At 41.4% G+C, this 21500-nt stretch overlaps 1 protein-coding gene across 2 annotated transcripts in view; it reads left to right on the top strand.

The window, feature by feature from the left end:
- GOLIM4 (golgi integral membrane protein 4) overlaps positions 1 to 21500 on the top strand; it is a 76212-nt gene that overhangs the window by 27250 nt on the left and 27462 nt on the right. For both annotated transcript variants that reach the window (XM_081234544.1, XM_081234543.1), the window contains exons 2-5: positions 15929 to 16003; positions 17280 to 17329; positions 18846 to 18899; positions 20220 to 20370. In XM_081234544.1, the coding sequence (XP_081090670.1) occupies positions 15929 to 16003; positions 17280 to 17329; positions 18846 to 18899; positions 20220 to 20370 (330 nt within the window). The remainder of the gene's footprint in view (positions 1 to 15928; positions 16004 to 17279; positions 17330 to 18845; positions 18900 to 20219; positions 20371 to 21500) is intronic.

Below are 21500 nucleotides of genomic sequence, written 5' to 3'. Positions count from 1 at the left end.
AGTGGTTTTTAAAGGACACTTTTTTCCTCTGAATATATGAACACTCATCTGAAAATGTATTTAACCTCTTAGTGACAGGTTTATCTACAAGGTGATAAAGAATAGAACCGAGATCTTTAGTGGAATAACTGTTTGCTCTTCCAGAGAAATTCTGAGTTACACTTTGTCAATGGGGAAATAGCATATCATCAGAGGTGAAGTGTCTAGTATGCTAATGAATCTTGTTTTAAGTTATGGTTATAATTAGTTTTATTCTATATTACTTGAAAATCAAAATGTAGTATAATAATAAATGTCAGCTACTCTTGTCCAAATTACTATAAATATTGAATTGTCGGAATCTGGAACCAGTGAGGTTATTCTGTGCCTGCACTTCCTGTTTTCACCCACCTCCCAATTACTTGCAGCTGTCAAAATAATTTTAATCATTTTCAGATACTTTGCAGAAGAAAAGGGACTTAAGCCCTTCAGCCAAAAAAGATGTTGCCCCTCCTCTTGTGGTCTTCTTTTATAACCCCGCTGGGTCCCCCAGTCTAGTCAGGCCAGCATTCTTCCTGAGCATCGCTATTATGCTGTAAGATCTTAAACATTTATCCAGGTCATTCCACAGTTCTGATTCTGTGTCCTTGCTTGTTAAACCACATCAGAGAATCAGAGAATCTTAGAGCTGGAGGAAGCCTCAGAAATCAGTTGCTAAGCCCCTTTATTTTACCAGTGATGAAACGTATGACATTAAATAAATACCTTTCAGATTAAAAATTAAACCCAAATCTCTGGACTTCTAGCCTTTGGCCTGTTCCACCAGGAAATGTTGCCTGCAGATATGTGCAAGTAGACACATGCAGAAATCTGCCTATTCTGAAGAATACCTGATATTTGCATTCTCTCACCTCTGTGTCCAGGCTGTTCACCAGATATGCTTGGTTATGCCCTAGTATGGGAAAGAGCAAATTGAAACATGAATCGGGCAGGGAAAAGAGCAAGCATGCTCCTCAGACCTGTTTGCAATGGGAGTAACAATTGTAATTGTATGCACTTTACTGCTTTTATTAATCATTCAGTATCAAAGTTCATTCAGTATCAAAGGATAATGTGTCTATATCTTTTAGAGTTGTACCTATAGAAAAGGAGAGCCCCACCATAGAACACCTTAAGTATGACACAGGGTCTTAGTTTATATATAATAGTTTTCAACTTATTGAAAATCATAGGTGACAGATAAATCTGAAATAGTATTCTTTTGTCAAAAACTTTTTCCTAAAAAATCAGAGCCTTTCCCAGCATTCTGCTAAATTGAATCTTTCTTATTCAAATTTATTTATACTTTTTAAAGATTTTTTTTGATATGGACCATTTTTAAAGTCTTTATTGAATTTTGTTACAATATTGATTCTGTTTTATGTTTTGGTTTTTTGGCCATGAGACATGTGGGATCTTAGCTCCCCGACCAGGGATCAAATCCACGCCCCCTGCATTGGAAGGTGAAGTCATAACCACTGGACGGCCAGGGAAGTCCCCAAGTTTATTTTACTGAGAATATACAAATCCACTTTGAAATGATTAATGTATTGCTGATGCCACCTACTCTTCTCCTTTGCTTTAAATATGCATATTCAGAATTTTAGCATTGGAAGGACCTTGATGACTCAAATGTCCAACTACCTCATTTTATTGCTGAGGAAACAGAATTGGAAAGGTGAAGTTTCTTAAATGTGAGCACAGAACTGGTTAGTGTCTGGTGGCATGGAGCTCAGGAATCTTGGCTCAGGCCAGTGTTATTTCCCCTAAATTACTTGAAAAATTCTCATTAAATTGTCTCTTGGCTCCATCTGTTTCTGTCTATTTCTCTGTCAGTCTGTCTCTTTTTTCCTTCTCTCTCCTTTTTTCTTCTTCCAGGCTAATCCATCTCAGTTCTTCATAAGTCATTTTCAGTGGATTTAGTGTGAATACTAACTATGGAATGGGTTGAAAAGAAAAACTGTAAGTTTAACTCTAATTAGAATGCTGGTATCATCAAAGATTTTTTTCTTTCTTTTAGCGTCCAGTTATGTATGCACCTTTCTACAGATCTGGGCTGTCTGTTGATTTTACTGTGCTTTCAAAGATCCCCATGTGCTTTGTCAATTTAAACAATATAGATATTAGATATATTGTCTCTACCTTTCATACATAACCTTTAGAGGTTGCCAGTGAATTCCTATGCTTATATTGGTATAAGTCAGCTGTATCAAATTTAAAGTTTCTTAAAGCTGGACTCTTAGGAATCCATCTTGATATGTAACCAATTACAAGTTTTGTATGTAACTTTTGTGAAATAATTGGTATGAAGAGTACATCATTAACATCACGTGCTGATATCTTGGTTCAGTCATTTAATAAACCATCAGCAGAGGTATCCACTTTGTACCAGACCCAAGTCTAGGTGACAATTTGCACAGATTTGACTCTCTCATAAGTAATTCCACAAAGTCATAGGAGTGACAAATCTGTATGTAAAGTATTATAATAAGACTACGGATAGAGATTTGCTTAGGCCCCCATGGAAGAATAGACGTGGAGCATCCATACTGCCTGGAGAAACCTCTGGAGACCACAGTGAAGGTGGACACTGATCTCACATGTCGGGTTTCACATCGTGGGTGACTGTGTTTACGTGATGGAGGCCGATACAATTCAGTACCTCAAGGGCTACTCACCAGAGCTTCACAAAACCCTCTGTGCCCTCCTCATGTCACATCATCATCAGAAGTCTCCTGCTGTCACCCTAAAATCCACACGTCCTGATATGTAATACACCCTTTCTTAAAGGATGAAGAAAAGATAATGTTTTTATTTGACCTTGGAGGGTCTCAATCAGTGAGCTCAGCCTTCTACTTTTTTTTTTTTTTTTTGCGGTGCGTGAGCCTCTCACTGTTGTGGCCTCTACCGCTGCGGAGCACAGGCCCCGGACGCGCAGGCTCAGCGGCCATGGCTCACGGGCCCAGCCTCTCCGCGGCATGTGGGATCCTCCTGGACTGGGGCACGAACCCATGTCCCCTGCATCAGCAGGCGGACTCCCAACCACTGTGCCACCAGGGAAGCCCGACAGCCTTCTACTCTTAAGGGCTTTGACGGGCTATGCAGTGAGTGGAGATTAAAATATGACCCTTGCCCCGAATCAGGCAGTGCCCAGGATTTCAATGCAGGAGATATTCTTATTTAGAGTCACATATGATCTTAGCATACTGAAAATATTCATTGTTCTGTAGCAAATATAAGGAAAGAAAAGAAATCATACCTAATTATACTCCTATCTCAAAGGAGAGCTTAAAATGTCCAAAAATGGAAAGAGAATGCAGGATATCACTAAGAATTCTAATCAAACTGGTGAAGCAGGTTTTAGACCTTTGGTGTTGACTTTGTCCCCACAGTATCTTATCTTCTTAAGTTCCCTCAGTGGTAACTGGTATATAAGTAGTTAAGCAGTTTAGTTGTGGGACAAAAAAAAAATGTCAGGAAGCGCACGAGGTGGCTGTGGAGGGTAGGCTGGGGTTTACCTCAAAGGGGTCCTTGTGTTGGGTCTTCTTAGACTTGTAAGTGATAATGAAATAGACCTTCCCAGCAGTGCCCTTCTAGCTACTAGCAACTTGAGTGTTTCTTAGATTACTCTTGCTACTTCCCTGCACTATCTTGGTATCCCTCTCAAGCATTAAACGTGTCCAACGTGGGATGCAGGGTACGTGATGCCCCACCCCCACCCACAGAGCTCCCACTGTCCTCCTTGGTCCTGGACCCTCCTTTCATAAGCCGGAAATCTTTGCACCATCCTCGGATCCACTTCCGTAATGTACTTGGAGTCAGTCACTGAGGCATTTTGCATTTATTGCTTAAATACATTTTGCTTCTGTGCATTCCCCTCCCTCCATCAATGATTACGGCATATACTTGAATATTATAAAGCTAGATTCCCTTCCCCCTGCAAAAGTACTCCTCAGAAAAGAGGGGGTCTCGTTGTACTGGATAAAGCCAGTACATAAAGCCTCTGCTATTTCTGGGAGCTCTCCCAATTGCTTCACAGAGCACTGTGTGAGGGAGACACATTGGCCCAAAATGGCCTCGTTTAATGCGACTAGATATTTATGAAGGGCACCTGACAAAAATCTTCTTTTTTGGTTTTAAAGGATGTGCCAGCATTTAAGAGAGTGTGGGTGTTTATTCCCAGGAATGTGATCTCACAATGGTAACTGCAAAATATCTTTATAAATAAGCCTTTTCACTACCCCCCCCAGCAAAAACAAACAAAACAAAAACACCTCCAATACATTCAGGAGTTAGGGCTACCGAAAGCATGAATCTGCACCTCCAAGACAAATGGAGATGTCAGCTCTCCTAATTTTTACCAAATATATGTGACTTAGGACATTTCCAGTGACCGCATCAGACAGAGATCCCACTATTGCTGTATTCCAGTGAAGATGGGTATGCTTCAGAAAACTGTCAGAGGACTAAAATGCTGACCTGAGGTGATGCAGACACAGATGTCAGACATGCCTGTGAAGAGTTTGAATCAAATTGGGGAGACGCGGATGGAGGGGCAGAAGTGACCTATCTAAATGTTTTATATTTCACTATGAATTTCACTTATGTAACTGAAAATAACAAGGACCATGATCTTATGTAAACACTTGTACATTCAGAAAAGTACATGAATCTTAAGTATGGAGCTCAGTGGATTCTCACAAAGCAGACAGTGTGGAATCAGACCAGGAATCAGACAGTTACCAGCACCCAAAAGCACGCCCTCCTGCGCTCTTCCAGGAACTGCCTGTCCACCTCCCACTGCCAATAGGCACGGTGTGAACAGGTCCTTCCTCCTCTCGCCATGGACTAGTTTCGCTTATTTTTGAGATGTCTGTAAGTAGACTCATTCAGTAAGCGCCACTTTGCTGTCTGGCTTCTTGTCTCAACATTATGTTTGTGAAACTCGCGTGTTGCTTCATTCGGTTTCTCCATGCTGCTGAGTGGTATTTCATTTTATGAACAGCCACACCTTATCCATTCTCCGGTGATAGATGTTTCTGTTGTTTCCAGTTGGGGAGGGTTGTGAAGAGTCTCGTTCTTCCGAGTCTCCTCTGTGACTTCTGGTGACTGCATGCCAGCATTTGCTTGGGTACCTATGTGGGAGTGGGATTATAGACCACACAGGATACCCCTCATCAGCTCCAATGGGTGCTGGCAAACAGGTTTCTGAAGTGGTTGTACCAAGCTCCACACCCATCAAGAAGGTAGGAGGGCGCCTTTCTCCATATTCTTGCCAGCTCGGTACTTTCTGTCTTTTTTATTTTAGTCATTTTGATGGGAGAATAGTGGTATTACGTTATGATTTTAACTTGATTTCCCTGATGACTTAACCCAGCTGACCACTTTTTCAAATAGTTAACCACCATTAGGATATCCTTAAGTGTCTGTTCATATTCTTTTTCACTCCGCAGTCATTTTCACTTCTCTAAAATTTTGTATATTCCTGTTGGAAAAGAAATCAACGTTTTTTTAAATTGGATTATCTTATTGGCAAAACTGGAGATCATCTTATATTGGGGCAATATGGAAGTCACTGAGGTGACCTCTTAACTGATCCATCGCCCTCTGCTGTCTCTCAGATGCTCTACTCTGTCTTCCGTACTACCCATAAAGTTATTTTCTATACGCAGATCTGATCAAGTCACTTGTAGCCCTATCCCATTCATTCTCTCCCCTCCCTGATTACCTACCTTTCTGTTGACTCTGTGCTAAACAGAGTGTTTCCAGAACCCCCCTTTTGAAAGGTCATGGGGAGGAGGAGTTGGGCGGGCTCGAGGCACACTTGCTAAATATTCAGATTATCAAGGCTCTTCCCTGGAAATTCTGATTCAGTAGCTTCCAGTGGGGCCCCAGGAATCTGTGTGATGAACAAGCGCTCCAGGTTACTCTTATTTTCAGGGAAGTTTGAGTAATACTACAAACAGGTTGATTTTGTTTTTGCCTCAGTGCTCTTACATGTTCTCTGTCCACTGTCTGGGTTATTCTCCTCCATTGGAAGGAAAAATCCACACAAATGGAATCCAGATTGTCTCCTGCAGGCTGAGTAAATCACTCTGTAGTCAATGAAGTCTTACTCCCGATCTTCCTCATAAACCTAGTCCACGGTGGCCTTCCCCATCTCAGCTGATTACATGCACTGGTTTTACCTTCAGTTTAAATTCAGAATCAGCTGCAGCTTGCACACGGTCCTATTCTCCCGTTACACTCGGGCCTGCGTGACTGCAGATGCTTGCTACTAACTAGCTTTCCAGCTTGCATCTTGCACCCATGTGGTCAGAGTGATCATTATTTTAAAATCTAAATTAACATCACATGTTCCTGCTCAAAACGCTCCAGTGGCTCCCCATTTCTCTCAGAGTAAAAGCCAAGTCTTCATGAGGTCCTACAAGACCCATTGCCATCTGCCCCCTTCCCCACCTTCACCCTTTGACCTTCTAGGCTCACTCTGCCTCAGTTATTCTGGCCTCGCTGCCTTTTTTTTTTTTTTTTTTAAGAAGATGTTGGGGGTAGGAGTTTATTAATTAATTTATTTATTTATTTTTGCTGTGTTGGGTCTTCATTTCTGTGCGAGGGCTTTCTCTAGTTGTGGCAAGCGGGAGGCCACTCTTCATCATGGTGCGCGGGCCTCTCACTATCGCAGCCTCTCTTGTTGCGGAGCACAGGCTCCAGATGCGCAGGCTCAGTAGCCGTGGATCACGGGCCCAGCCGTTCCGCGGCATGTGGGATCTTCCCAGACCAGGTCTCGAACCCGTGTCTCCTGCATTAGCAGGCAGATTCTCAACCACTGCGCCATCAGGGAAGCCCCCTCGCTGCTTTTCTTAGAACATCCCAGGTATGGTTGCACTGTAGGACTTTTGCACTTCCTGTTCTTTCTATCTGGAACACTTGCCCTGAGGCATCTGTAGTACTAACTCCTTCACCACGTTTTTCAAGCGTTGGCTCAAACGTCTCCTTCTCAGTGAATCCTGTCTTGACCACCCTATTTAAAAGTGAAACCTGATCCATCCTTCCCACAACTCCAATCTCTTATACTCCGTTCTTTTCTCCCCGTGGCATTCACTAACTTCTAGTGTACTCTTAATTATGTTTATCATTTACATCTTACTGCAGAATATGAGTTCCCCAAAGGCAATATTTTCTACTGTTGTGCTCACAATATATTCTCAAATATCAGAACAATGCCTGGCATATAATAAATGCTCAGTGAATACTTGTTTGATTTGTAGAATGTAATATTCAGGATGCAATAGAGAAGAGGCCTTACATAGTATCTCTTTATAAGCCAGGTTTTTTATGAAGCCTTTTCCAAGATATGTTGCATACCTTCACATTTTGAAGTGAAAACTTGACACTGGTAGTTTGGATGAAAATGGGGTTGCTTGTGTACTGCTTCATTGGTTTGAAGGAGAAGCCATTTGCAGCCCAGCTCATGCTCCCTGAGTTGTGTGTATTCTCTGCGATACAGGTTTATACAAGAGCGTTGATACTTGAGTCCTGGATTTTAGGTTTTTCTCTAAAAAATGCCAGCAAAGATGCCGGCATTACTTGAAGTGTCCATAGAGGCAGGTTTCCATGAAGAAATCAGATAACTTAAGAAAATTAAATGTCTGTTATGTTTGGTTCAAGCACATCGATTTTGAAAAGTTTATGCATAAATTCTTAGTCCCACTATAGAACCAATGTGCTTTTGCCTATTTTAGCCCATCTGAAGAGCATTCTTATATACCCTTGCATCAGTTTTGGGTGAACAGAAACCTAATCCTCTCTCTCATGCATTATTTCTTGAAATGCTGTGATGCAGTCCAGCTGAAATCTGATTGCTAGATAAGCATATTACTCTAGAGGGTCTACTTATATGCATCTGATTTTAGAATAACTTTTACTTCTATTATTGTGAATTCGTAAGTTTCTAATATATACGCATATGTACTTATTAATGCCTTTGAGTATGTAACTTTTTCTTTGTTGAGTCCCGTATTTTCATGGGACAGGAGGATAATTTTTCTCTTAGCTTACCAAGAGATTATATGTAAAAATCTGCTGGCTCAGCAGGCCATTCTGTCATCCTGGCTTACCTAACCTTTGGTGATCCCTAATTGTCTTCTTACTGTTTTAACTGTCTTAGCCTCCTCTCACAACCCAAATTTGTTGATTAGAAGCTTGTTATAAGAGTAATGCCTGTACCTGAGTGTCTCCCAAGGGGCCTGGAATACTGCTGGTGCTATGATAGCTCTGAGCAGCTAAGAGTAGAATTATTTCATGAGGAGTGAATAGATTTCCTCTAATGACAAGAATGATTATTAGTAGCTCACCACTTGAAAGAATGCCAAGAAGAAGACTTGTGTGAAGACATGTATCTTAAGTCAGCTAATATAATACTTGCTTGAAAAAGCCAAATCTCAATTAGATAGTGTCATGAGGGAAAGCCTTCGTATAGTTTTATCCAAAATAAGAAAGGCAGTTAGGCACCAATTCAAATCATGGGTAAAATCCATTTAAATGACTTCATAAACTGTATGCATTAGCAAACTTAAAAATAGACACTTTGTGAACTATTATAGGAACTTTATTGTGCAGTAAAAAAAAAAATATATATATATAGCAGGGGCTTCCCTGGTGGCGCAGTGGTTGGGAGTCTGCCTGCCGATGCAGGGGACACAGGTTCATGCTCCAGTCCAGGAAGATCCCACATGCCGCGGAGCGGCTGGGCCCGTGAGCCATGGCCGCTGAGCCTGCGGGTCCGGAGCCTGTGCTCCACAACGGGAGAGGCCACAGCAGTGAGAGGCCCGCGTACCGCAAAAAAAAAAAAAAAAAAAAAAAAAATACAGCAATTGCCATGAAGTAGAAAAATAGCTAATCAGACTGTCCTTTTTTTCTCTCAGCATTCTGAAAACTTCTATATTTCAGGGCTGTGATTTAACTAATGCTAATCTTATGAGCCTATACATCAACAGCTAAATTTATATTTAATCTCTATTCTGTTATCTGTCTATTCTCTGGGATATGTGAGTACTAATGAGCCAACAAATATGGAAATTCAGTTAAAAACGCTGGCACTTAAAGGATGGCAGGCAAATGAGGAAGAGAATGAAATATCTTCTAAATGCATTCATTTATTTCTCAAGTATTATTGAATACCACTAGATATGAGGAGCTGGGGGATTGGAACTGAAGTGGTAGTGAGGGCTGGGAATATAGAAGAGAAGGAAAGAGGAGCTAGCCCATCCCAGCCTTCATGGTACACATAGTTCATTCATTCATCCATTCATGCATTCATTATCTGTTGAATGCCTGTAACCCACTGTACCAGGGATACAACACTGAAATAAATCAAACCAGAAATTCTTGCCCTGACTGAGCTTATATTCTAGTGAGATAGAAAGGCAATAAATAAGGCCCCCAAAAGTAAAACATTTTAGTAGAAAGAGTTAAGGACTAAGGAGAAAAATGAAGTGGGGAGGGAGCCTGGAAGTGTTGAGGGTGGGAAGCAGGTGGCAGTCTTAGGTTGTCCAGGAAAGGATCTGATGAGAAGGTGTCTTTCTAGTCAAGATCTGAGGGAAGTGAGGGAGCTAGTCGCACAGATGCCTGGAGGAGGAGCAGCGGGGCTGCCAGGAAGAGGCAGTGTGAGGTGCTGACGTGAGAGCTCGCCTCGCATGTTCGGGGAATACTGAGGAGGCCGCTGTGGCTGGCGCAGGATGGACGACGGGGTGAAGCCTCGTGAGGGCTGTGGGTTTTGCTCAAGGCGTGACGGGAAGCCATTGGGAGGTTTTGCCCACAGGCCTGCAGTGCGACCAAGGGAACTAACCATAATTCAATTCAGCCATCAATGGTCGAGCAGACTGGAAAGGTTGAATTGTACTGGAAGTTGTAAAACCAGAATGGGGTGAGAAGCCAAAGCTGGACTTAATGGTTTAGGAGTCACCTGTGAGAAAAACGCTCCATGAGTCAGGAGGATGGGGCAGACTTTGTGTAAAGAGCAGGGTGGAGACACCAAAGAAGAGCCTTAGGGGCGCCTTTGCCCACTCACGGGGGCTGCAGGGGGATCCGGTGTGATCCTCAAAATGGCAATAGGTGTCCCCCTTCTTTTGTCTCTTTACTTGTTTTATATGGGTTGTTTTCTAAGAAGATCTTTGGTCTTCTTTCTCAGACTTCTTATGAGGTGAAATGATGAAAGAAGGAAGGAAAGATAATTGGAAAACTGTATCTATGATGTTGTCTTCATGTTAATTACCAGCTCATGTGCAGCGGAGGAGGTGGGTGGGCAAGTGGCTGGCCTCCAGCCCACTTCTGGCCAGTTCGAACCACAGTTGAGAACTGTTCATAAAGACATAATAAATATCTACGATTTTAGGCCTAAAAAACCAAAATAAAGCAAAACCTCAGGAGTATTATCTTCTGAGAACTATAGTGATTTCAATTTATTTTCCTTTTTTGTCATCGCTCTTGCTCTCCTACTTAAGTATCTTCAGCCACAATTATCAAAACACAAATTTGTTCATTTTAATTTTTATCACCTGTAAAATGATAAAAGTACTCGCAAATCAGTGTTTTCACAAGTTGAATTGTGTGCCTTTCATACCAAGACTCGGTTGTGTGTCTTTTTTAAATAAAGATAAAACCCTGTGTTGTCGTCGGGACTGAAAGCAAAATTTCACAGGCCGTTGCTTCTGCCAAAGAAACCTTGCCCTCTCTTGGCTTAAGGTGTTAAAACATTTAGCAGTATTTTCTGTCTCATTTTAAACTGTTGTTTTCTAATTCTGAATTGGAGCAGTTTGTCATAGATGAAATGTCATAGATATATATTTTACCCCTTAGTGGATTCATGCACCTAATTTCTCTGTGCCTTTCGGATGGAAGTCAGAGTTAAAGTGGAAAACTGCTGTCGGAAGCTGGCATATTTTTAAACTCTTGAGTGAGTTAAGGGGGAATAAAAACTCTTTCCACCCTTGACTGCATGGAAAATATTAAACTCCTTGTCAGTAAGCAGGGGAGATGAGGAGTATTGTGGGTTTTCATCTTTCTCTCACGAGTTCTTATGATTCACATCCTGTCCCTGTTGTAGTGTTGGTCTGCATTAACGATCTTGAATGCCGAGATTGAACCATTATTTTTATACTTATTTTGTCTTGAACCTGATGGGTGCTTTGAGAATATTAATTATATACCTTTTTTGTTGCAAAGGTTCTAGCAGTTTGGTTTCATCTTGACTGATGCCCTTGACTTCAGAGTATAAATAGAAAAAGAGATAGGTGACAGGGATTGATTAGCAATCCTCCTTCTAAGCAAAACAGTAAACCTATCTAGATAAATCACCAGCCCCAAAGCCTGGAGAATGCATGCTAAAGAATTAAGGGTAGTGTGTGTGTGTGTGTGTGTGTGTGTGTGTGTGTGTTTAATTGATAGGGAAATTTTCTACAAGAGCCACAAGAACACAAAGATTCTATCTGGTCCATTTTGCTGTTCTTCAATTTTTATTAGAAAATAGGCTTATAATTTTTAATAAGCTATTAGAATGATTATTCACAACCCTCCCCCCTTTTTAAGGGAATTTTTTTTAAGTAACAGGAAACTGAGATCAGTATTTCATTGTTGTTTCAAGTCTCTCTCTCAATATATATGTGTATTACTTTGTTATTATTAGACTTTAATTGTAGGGTTGAAAGAGCTCAGGGAACCACCTGATTCATCCTCTGGCACTTGGAAGCCATCACAGATAGCTGAAAAAATATTTTAGTATTTTTCTGGCATTTACTCTGTGCCCTGCCGTGTTTGAAGCACTTCACGTCAATTAACTCATTTAGCCCTGACATCCACCCAAAGGGATGGGCACTGTTTTTATTCCCATGTACCATATAAGGAAACTGAAGCACAAAGAATTCAGCAACTCTCCCCATAAGGAATGGATCTGGGACTTGACCCAGACACCAGAGTCTGTGCTCTCGACCTTTACGTACCGCCTGCCTCTTTCCTTCTCCCATTCCTTCTAGAGTTTCCAATTCTAAGGGTTAATTTTTACTCTCACTTTCCTTTACCTAACGTGGTTTCCTCAGCCTATAGTTCAAGGTTCCTTTTCGGTTTGGGTTTTTTTTTTTTTTTTTTTTTTTTTTTTTCCTTTTTCTGAGCACTTCTCCAGCTTTCCGTCAGTCACTGCTGCTCCATTCTCTCACCTTCCTCCTCGGTGATGTTCTCAACCCTCAAACCATTTCTGAATTCTTAGGTTATATATCAGGACTAGAAGCTGGTGGCTGTCGTAATGACCAGTTCTGAGTAAGATAACATTAATAGTACAGTTACCTCACAGTTCCTCACATATAGGCTCTATTCCTGTTTACCACATCTTTTTTCTGCTGCATTTGAAAAAGCACATTATTCATGCCTTAGGTCATGCTATGAGTGATGCCATCTTATGGATTTGTGAATAGTCTCAGATTTCCCAAGACCTTTGGATGTGGACTGTAATCCATAAACATGCTCTCCTCTTTGTGGACATTGTATAGCATCTCTTTAGGTGATTTAGGAAAGTTCCTAACTGTGTATCCTAGGATCTTCTAGCTCTTGAGACACGCTGCTCTTAAGATGTCGAATGTGTAAATCCCCATTATACATACAACTCTCAAAGACGGTTTGGTCGGTGGGGACTTTGGACCAGCCGGTGGCACATTAACCTCCTGGCTGAATCGCAGGGAAGAGAGTAAAGCACGGAGCACCGTCTCCCCTGCCCACCACATAGAGCGCTCCTCACCCCAGTCCCCACACCCCCTCTCTGCTAGGTGGAATCTAGTGGACCCTCCACCCTTATCGAAGATGAAATCCTGCAGATGAGTTTGCTGCTGCCTAAACCAAAGGTAAGCGTTCCGCCGTCACCAAGTGCCACGTGACATTGAGTGACTGCTGCCATATTTTATTAAGTCAGGAAGAATTTCACAGGATTATAAGTTGTAACTACAGCGTTTGCCGCCATCCTTACCCTTCCATGATAAGAGTTAACCTCTAGAGTCTGAGGTGGCGGGGGATGGTGGGGAGTGGTCCCCCACATATGTTTTCTTGGCTGTGCTGCTGCTGGGTTTTGTTGTTGTTGTTATCTTGGGTGTTGCTAGGCTGGATTGTCTCCCCGTAATGGTCCTGACCTCCCTTCAGGAGCCCCCTAGACTCAGGACCCCTGCTGCCACTTTTGACTCCATTAGAGCAAGATCTTGACGACTTTGCCTGTTGACCCTTCTTTGAAAGCGATGTACATGCTTGCCGAAATTGTCTGTAATATGTCCAATGAGTGCACCCAGATTCCCTGTTACCCGGCATGTTTATGTTCCTGTGGCCTTCTTCCCAGACCGTGGGAACTGTGGCCAGTGGATTGGAGATGAGGGAGTGTTTTTCCTTCCAGCTGGGGAGCTTAGGTGTTCCCATGGCATCCTGTTCTTGCCTGTGTATATCATGATAACACCGTAATTTATCTATTCCCCTGCGAGCCTCCACTACCTGACGGAAATTCTCAGACTATGGGCAGGCAGCTCTTGGTCTGGCTTGGTGAGGTTCCCCAGCTCTAGTCTTTGTTTTCCCGCCCTCGTTCCAAATGTCATTCAAGATGCTAGTGTTAGTACCAAGGAACCTCTTGGTTTTAATAGGCTTTCAGGAATTGGCCGATAGACTTATATACTGTACACCTATATGGTTGAAAAAAGTCTAATTTCTCAACAATGGGCTTGGAACCAAGCTTTTTGGAGCACAGCTGCCTTTAGTACAATTTCAACACCTCTGTGTCTTTGTCCCTATGATGTCTTCCAGCAGTGCCTTTCTCCTTTGGTGCTCCCATCTACCAAACTGTTCTTCACTCCCAAAGCCAGCCAAGAGATTGTCGCCTCTGAGAATCTCCCCTCACTCCTCTCCCATCCAGAGCTCACCCCTCTCTTTCACTGGGCTTTTATTAGGCCAAATGCATTTAGCTCTAATTATTTAAAATTACCTAATCTATCTCCTGTGTCGGACTAGAGCTTCTTGAGGCCAAGGCCCATGTCTATTCATTTTGCATTTCTACTCATAATATGGTGCCAGGTACATCACAGCAGCTCAATAATTGTGGAGTTAGATTAGATCCCTTTGTAATAATAGCACTGGAGGAGGGGGAGGGATCATCTGGTGAATAGAATAGGAACCCAAGTGGAGAAAGGGAATGGAGCAGGTCATTATTTCGATGACTAGTGGGAGGCTGAATTGAGGGGAAAGATGAGTTTGGAGCAGGCATACCATCAGGGGACGACACCATACCAGTTTGGCTGGTGGCAGGCCTTCTAGGAGTTCTGGACTGAGATGTTAGCAGAGGTGTGAGGAGAGCTGGGGGCTGCGGGAGTCGTAGATGGAGCCCTGGGAATGGCAGGTTTCTATGGGACACCAAGATGAGGGATGCAGTGTTGGGAGAAGGGGAAGGACCCTGGAGATGATGGGCGTGTTGGAAGGAGGACAGAGATAGCTGGTAACTGGCAGGGGTGGCAGTGGCGAAGGGGCGGTGGGAGGGACGGGGCAGGGGGTCCAGCAGCAACAAGCCGATGTCAGGGAGGGGAGTTGCTGCGACCATGGCAACTTTAGGCGGCCAGCAGTGTCGGGCAGTTGTATGCACTGGACGGACAGTCAGTGACTGGTGATTGAATTGTATCTTAGGTAGTCATGGGGAGCTAGGGTTGGTAAAAGAACCAAGTGACAGGCTTGGCTGAGCTTGCAGGGAATGAGATCATTTGTGACCGTAATGCTGAACAAACAGGATTAAAGGGCGCGTCAGAAACGTAACTTTGTTCTCTCCTCCCCTCCCCTATTCCAGCCACTCTGCGGAGCTGGGTTTTCTGTCCCTGCATGAAATCTAAGACAGACTTCACTACTTTACAGCTTCTCTCAGATCAAAAAAAGAAAAAAATCTTTCAGTAACTTTTATCCATAAACACAGTCTTGGTTTAGTAAGGATCATGTCTGGTCTAGTCCAGTGTAGTAATACAAGTTTTTTTCATTTAAAAGTAAAGCTTTTCCCACTCTTGCAGCTCCCGTTTCCTGTAGATGGGAAGCCTGTAGTGGGGGAGAGAGTCCTGATTGGCTTCTGCCTATTTTCCGCCTAACACATCTGCTCTCTCTCCTGCACTCAGCAGGCAACTCAAACTACTTCAGAGTAGATGGGGGAGGTGGGGTTGGTAAAGTGCAGGAAGGTCCTACAGCAGGACCTCATTTGCCTTGGGTTTCCTGCCATGGCAGATGTAAACCTGACTTGTTCCTTTGTGGGCACTTGTATAGGTTCTTTAGTGGGAAGAGTCTCTCCCTCCTTCACCTCTGTAGCTATCTTACCTAAGTTTTTCCTGACATGGCGGAATCCACCTCTTCTTTCAGCAAACCTTAGTATGCTGCTGAGGTTTCCTCACCCACCCAGGCATCTTTCACTGAGACTCACTCAGCTCATGTTGGCTTGGCAGTACTTATGGGATATCTGGGTGGAAATCCTCTCCTAGCACCTGAGAGAGAGGTGGGAGCTGGACACACAGATGTGAGGGTAAATGCTGTGTAGATGTTGGCTGAAGTCATGAGCGTGGACACGCTTGTCCGGGAAGAGACCTGGAACCTCACACAGACTCATGTTCCAGAAGCCTGAGGACAAGAAGGTGGAAGCCTCTTCCAGAGTGTTGGTTTTACAGAGGGGCAGACTGCATAGGAGTCAGCCCAGAATTATGCCTGTTATTGTTTCCATCTTTTACCAAGAATGTGGAACTTAAAATGCATACGTTTTAATTTTAATTGTGAAAGGACTCTAAACTGTCTTCCTGTTTTGAAAATTGGTGTTAATTTTACCTTAGAATTTCTAAGTCTTTGAAGATAAGTTTTAACTTTTTTTTTCCAGTTGTGTATGAACACAGATCAAGATTAGAGAAATCCTTGCAAAAGGAAAGACTTGAACATAAGAAAGCGAAGGAAGGTAAATAAATAATGTAATTTGTGTTCTGTTTTTATCATACTCTTCTTTGAAGCATCACGTACTTGTTTTACTATTTTTTTGCTAAGAGATTTTTCAGATCACCCAAAGTCAGTTATATTTAGTGGATGGAGAAGGAGATACCAAGCAATATGCTATACATTGTGTGACAAAATAATTCCCGCTCAAGACTAGGTTTAGAATCTTTCATTCAGTTGGTGCCACTTTGAGGTCATTCATATATTGTTTATATGTATTGCTTCGGAAATAACACACAGTTTTTCTTTGAATATTATCAATGCATACGTTACTAACACCTGAAACTTCCGTCCACAGGCATCCAGGAAAGTAACAGCATGCATTGTCCAGAATATGACAAACGTTATATAAACATATACGTATACATGTACATTTAGAATGTAATGAATTGATCTTATTGTACAATGTCTTTTAGGTTATACACCTGTTTTCATCTTGTGGTAAAGGCTTTATTGGCACAACTGATTGGTTAGGTTTGAAAAATGAACATTTAGCACAGGTATTAGGCAATGCTGTTGATTTTTATCAGAGTTTTTCTATAAAGCATGGAGCTTATACAGGTTGTGGTTTGAAATTACCTGCATTCTACTTTTATTTATTCATCTTTTTGGTAAATCTTGAGATTGAAGTGAGGTGTTCCGTCTGATTACCTTGGTGTGAGGTAGAAAGAGGGAGAACAGAGGAGGGCAGTGTGGGCTAGGATGTTTTACTGAGATGTTTCAGATCATTAAAATGCTTTGATCGGATTTGGATTTCCCTTGTCTTCAAAAGCAGAGTGATTTTATAGAGCCATCTAGTGGATAATAAAGCTTTAAGAGCATTAAAGATGGTTTCCACGGCTTGATTTCCTTTTCAGGTCCTGAATGATTTTCGTGTGCCATCTAGTGGCTGGCAATAAATCACCTCTGTCCTTAGGTGCACTTCATGTTTTTTTTCTCCTTAATTTCAAGGACAGTTCATCACCGAGTACATATTCTAAATGCACTTTTAATCAGCTGGTTATAGTGTGTATTTTGTTGATACAAGATTCACAACTTAAAGGTAAAGAGGAAAATTATGTAACATTTTTTCAACTCTTTCTAAAGCATTAAAAGACAAAGTATATAAGTCACCAAGTAGATTGTCTTAAACCTGAAACATTTTTTAGGTCTGAGTAAAGTACGCCTATGTTCTTTTAGATGTCTAAAAATGCCACAGTGAATTCACTTATACTCTATTTTCTCCATTTTGTATTTTCTAGATTTTCTGGTTTATAAATTAGAAGCACAAGAAACACTAAATAAGGGAAGGGTGAGTTTTTTTTTTCTCCCTTAATTTTTTATTTCACTAAACTTGCAAGAGGGGGAAATATAGTCGCAAAACCTTTTACTCTGTTGATCATTAGGATTGAAGGGCTGAAATACATTTCCCTCCCTCCCTTCCTCTCTCCTTTCCAAGAGATTCTCAGAGGAAGACCTAAAAACTGTTCTTTTAAAACCTACCTTCCTTTGTTTATCACATTACTGTGACAGTGATAAATTGGAAATAGCCTTAATGTTCAACCATGAAGAGATTATTTTTATTCACTTATTTATCCATTTGTAGTCTCTCTTTTGTATAGAATGTGATATTTATTTTAATTTGCCTTTTCACGACGTTACTGTCACTTGCATAGACATTGCTGTGTAATGTCTGACATGGTACCTGGCCTAGAGTTCCCATGTTCAAAAACATTTGTGGAACGAATGAATGCATAAATGATATTGGCAGTTTAAAAAGTTTTTAAGTCCAAATTAACTGGAGAAAAACAAATTTTTCTCTTACTCTAAGAAAAATATGTAAGCATTGGTTGAATAAAGCATTGGCGTTTTGGGGCATTAAAACTGAGAAGAGTCTGTTCCTTGAATAGCTAGGAGGCTGTCGGCTTTCAACTCTTACCTGCTTTTAAAAGCCCTAGCCAGAATTGTGTGTGTTCTGTTGTGCGTTTTGTAATGTAATTTATTACAAATTAAGATGGTAAAGTGATAAAATAAAATGATAAAGCAAAAATGCAGTTCATTTTAGAAGTTGCAAGAATATGAAAGAAAGAAAGAATTGAGGCTGTGCTTATACCAGTGACGGGTAAAGCAAGGAGTGGGGCACATAAGATAGAACAACACAGCAGCCTGGGGAGGCTCCACTGGCACAAAGAGACACACTCCTGGATCGCGTGCTTCAGCCATAGGTGTAGGCTCAAGTTTTGGTCCTGGCTCTGCTACTAAAGGAAATGTTTGCCCTGGCCTGTTCCTTAGCCTTTCTGTTTCTCACTCTGTGAGTTGGAGTCTAACTGAGGTAAAGTCACGTATGTAGAATTTCTTACCCGCTGAAGCTCAAGGCAGGAAAGTGCCTTTTCTCTCCCTTCCCGGAAGCCATGCGAAGCTTGTGAGGCCTGGTTTATCTCCTTTTAGGAGCACCGGGCACAATATATCAGCCATATGCTGTGCTGCATCTCAGGACAAGTTCCCCTGTGCCTCTGGCCTCAGTTTTTCTTCTCAATATGAGAGTGGAAGTAAATCACCTCCAAGGGCCCTGTCAAGCTGCTGTTTCATAATTCCATGTCCTGATTTTTCATTATTAAAGTCTAGCAAACTTAGAGGAATGTGAAAACTTCATTTCTGCTATTAAGTAAAGAGATGGCCTCAGAATTGTCCTGTTTCGAGCTTAGAGTTCATTTTCACTTAACACAAGTGAAATGAGTGAAATCCTTCCATTAAGACCTTTAAGCTCTGGTTAGCAAAAGAACCAAATTTGTTATTTTTGTGTTAACTGTTTGCTTTTCAATTTACAGCAAGATTCTAATAGCAGGTACAGCGCGTTGAATGTCCAACATCAGATGTTAAAGGTGAGTAATTTGAAGTTGTTCTTCGTGAGTGAATCAAAGGATTAACCAAGTAACTTAAGTGATCAAGGAAAGTTTACAGAAAGTTGATTTGTATTGTGATATGGTATATTAAAGTCATTTCTGGCTAAAAGTTATATATAATTGTAATGCTCCATCATGTTTATCACCTGATTACAAAGAACATATATTTAGCTCATTACACATTTTTTATAAATCAGGCTCTCTGGTCACCTAATTTTTAATTTTGTTCTCTATCCTTTAAGGATTTTTGTTTGTTTTTTAAATCTAATTTCTCAGAGTGGTTTTTCTTAGACATTTTCTTTTATCTTAGTCGCCCTGGAGGCAGTAGAAGTATTAAAATGCTGCCTTCCTGTTACTAATGTGTTAATAAGTGTTCTGCCTACCGCAGGAGCACAATTTATGTTTAAAGATTCTCCTTCCTTGGTTCTTGGATAAAACTCATTATTGTGTCAGGAAAATTGAAAAAAAGAGAGAGAGAGAGATGCATTATTCCTCTTCAGGCCAGAAGAGGTGAGCGGCAGACATTATGCCACCCTGCACAGCAGGGAAAAAAACCACGCCACTGTCTCCAGCCCCTACCCCCCAGCTTTTTGTTTGGTGTTGTCTTTTCTCCTATATCAGTAGGGCATATGCTTTTTGTTGAAACCAGCATCTTTGCTATTATCAAGAAAACAATACATGAATTAAAGCAGACCACCCTTTCACATTAAGCATTTGGAGACTGTAGAATTTATCTAGATTGTGATTACAGTATTATAATCAGGAGTAATATAAGTAAGAATCATTCTATAAACAATCGATTTATTACTCCCCCAAATGGAAAAAGTCTTTTTCCCCCCCTTCTTTAAACTGGGTTACCAGGAAGGCTGAAAACCAAAGAAAGGAAATAAAAAATGTTGCTGGGAAAACATCAGATTGAAAGAGGCAGTCTAGAGTATCCACGGAGGGGTAATTTTTTCGTTAGCTTTACCCTGTTTCCACAGTAACTTGAGTCCCTGGGAATTTTCCCAAATCCCTTCCTTTTCCATCTCTCATGCAAACTTCCAACTTCTTGTTGTTCCCATTAATCTTAAAAATTCAGGAGAAAATTATTTTTGGCCATGATCCTAAACTATTCATTTGGAATAGAAGGGAAATGGAAGGGAGCTGCACAAATTCAAAGCAGTCTGAGGAAAACGAAGCCTACTTCTTCATTTGTGCTTACTTTCTGGCAGGAGAAAGGCTACGTACGCTATCAAGAGACAGATTCTGATATAATTTAGAGAATGTACATTCCTGCTAAAGTTTTCATCTTTGCAGAGTCAACATGAGGAGCTAAAGAAACAGCACAGCGACTTGGAAGAGGAACACCGCAGGCAAGGAGAAGACTTCAGTAGGACATTTAATGACCACAAGCAGCGATACCTGCAGCTGCAGCAAGAGAAAGAACAGGAGCTTTCTAAGCTAAAAGGTATTTGGAAACCTAATTAGTCAGTGTGCATGCAAATGAATACTCATATTAACGTTTGAATAGAACAATAGACTTTTGTTTTATTTTGTTTGTTGCTTGGTGATTGATTACCTTACCTGCGGTCCTTTACCAGTTACTTCTTACTTCTTCATGAAGTTTCACACTTATCTCTTTGGATTTGTTTAGGGAAACAGAATAGAATACTTAGTGTTTCTCAACGGGGCACATTGGCCATGTTGGGCAAGACAGTTCTCTTTTTAAGTGTGTTGTGAGACATTTAGCATCTCTGACCCCACCCACAAAATGCCATCAGTGCTCCCCAGTTACAGTGATGCATTTCCAAATCTCCACAGAGGCATAAAGACTCCCTGTTGATCGCTAATAGTAGCTTCAAAAAGCTCAGGCTCTGGAGTCAGACTGCCCTGGTGAATCTTGGCCTCTGCAATGACTAGTTTATATATGACCACAGGCAAGTTGTGTAGTGTAAACCGTCCTCATTTGTAAAAGCGGGATATTCATAAAAAGTATCAACCTTGTAGAGTTGGTGTGAGGATTACATTATGCAGAGCACCTAGAACAGTTACTGGTACATGGTAGACCTTCAATGTATATTAACCACCATCAGCATCAGCATCAGGTAATTTCATAGTAATATGGAACAAAATATATCACTTCTGAGTACATGTGAGTTCTGGAAAAGGGCAATAGCATATTCTACAATCACCTATCCAGGTACTAAATAAGTCTGAAGTGTGAGATTTGGTTTAAAAACGTACATGGTGCTTGCAGAAACACGGGTGAAATCCTGGTGCTTGCAAAAACACGGGTGAAATCCTGGTGCTTGCAAAAACACGGGTGAAATCCTGGTGCTTTGCAAAAACACGGGTGAAATCCTGGTGCTTTGCAAAAACACGGGTGAAATCCTGGTGCTTTGCAAAAACACGGGTGAAATCCTGGTGCTTTGCAAAATCATGGGAGAAGAACAATTTCCTGGTTTTATATAAAATGTCATCATAGAAAGAAACCGTGTGAAGGGTCCTTTGGACTTTTCTTTACTTTTTTTTTTGCAATGCTTTGTCTCGAAGTGTTCCAAAATAATAGGCTAATAACAGTATTCCAAAATAATAGGA

This window comes from Mesoplodon bidens (genome assembly GCF_964165515.1).
Source record: "Mesoplodon bidens genome assembly, chromosome: 5".
Classification (NCBI taxonomy): Eukaryota; Metazoa; Chordata; class Mammalia; order Artiodactyla; family Ziphiidae; genus Mesoplodon; species Mesoplodon bidens.
This window is presented reverse-complemented; position numbering and strand designations above follow the sequence as displayed.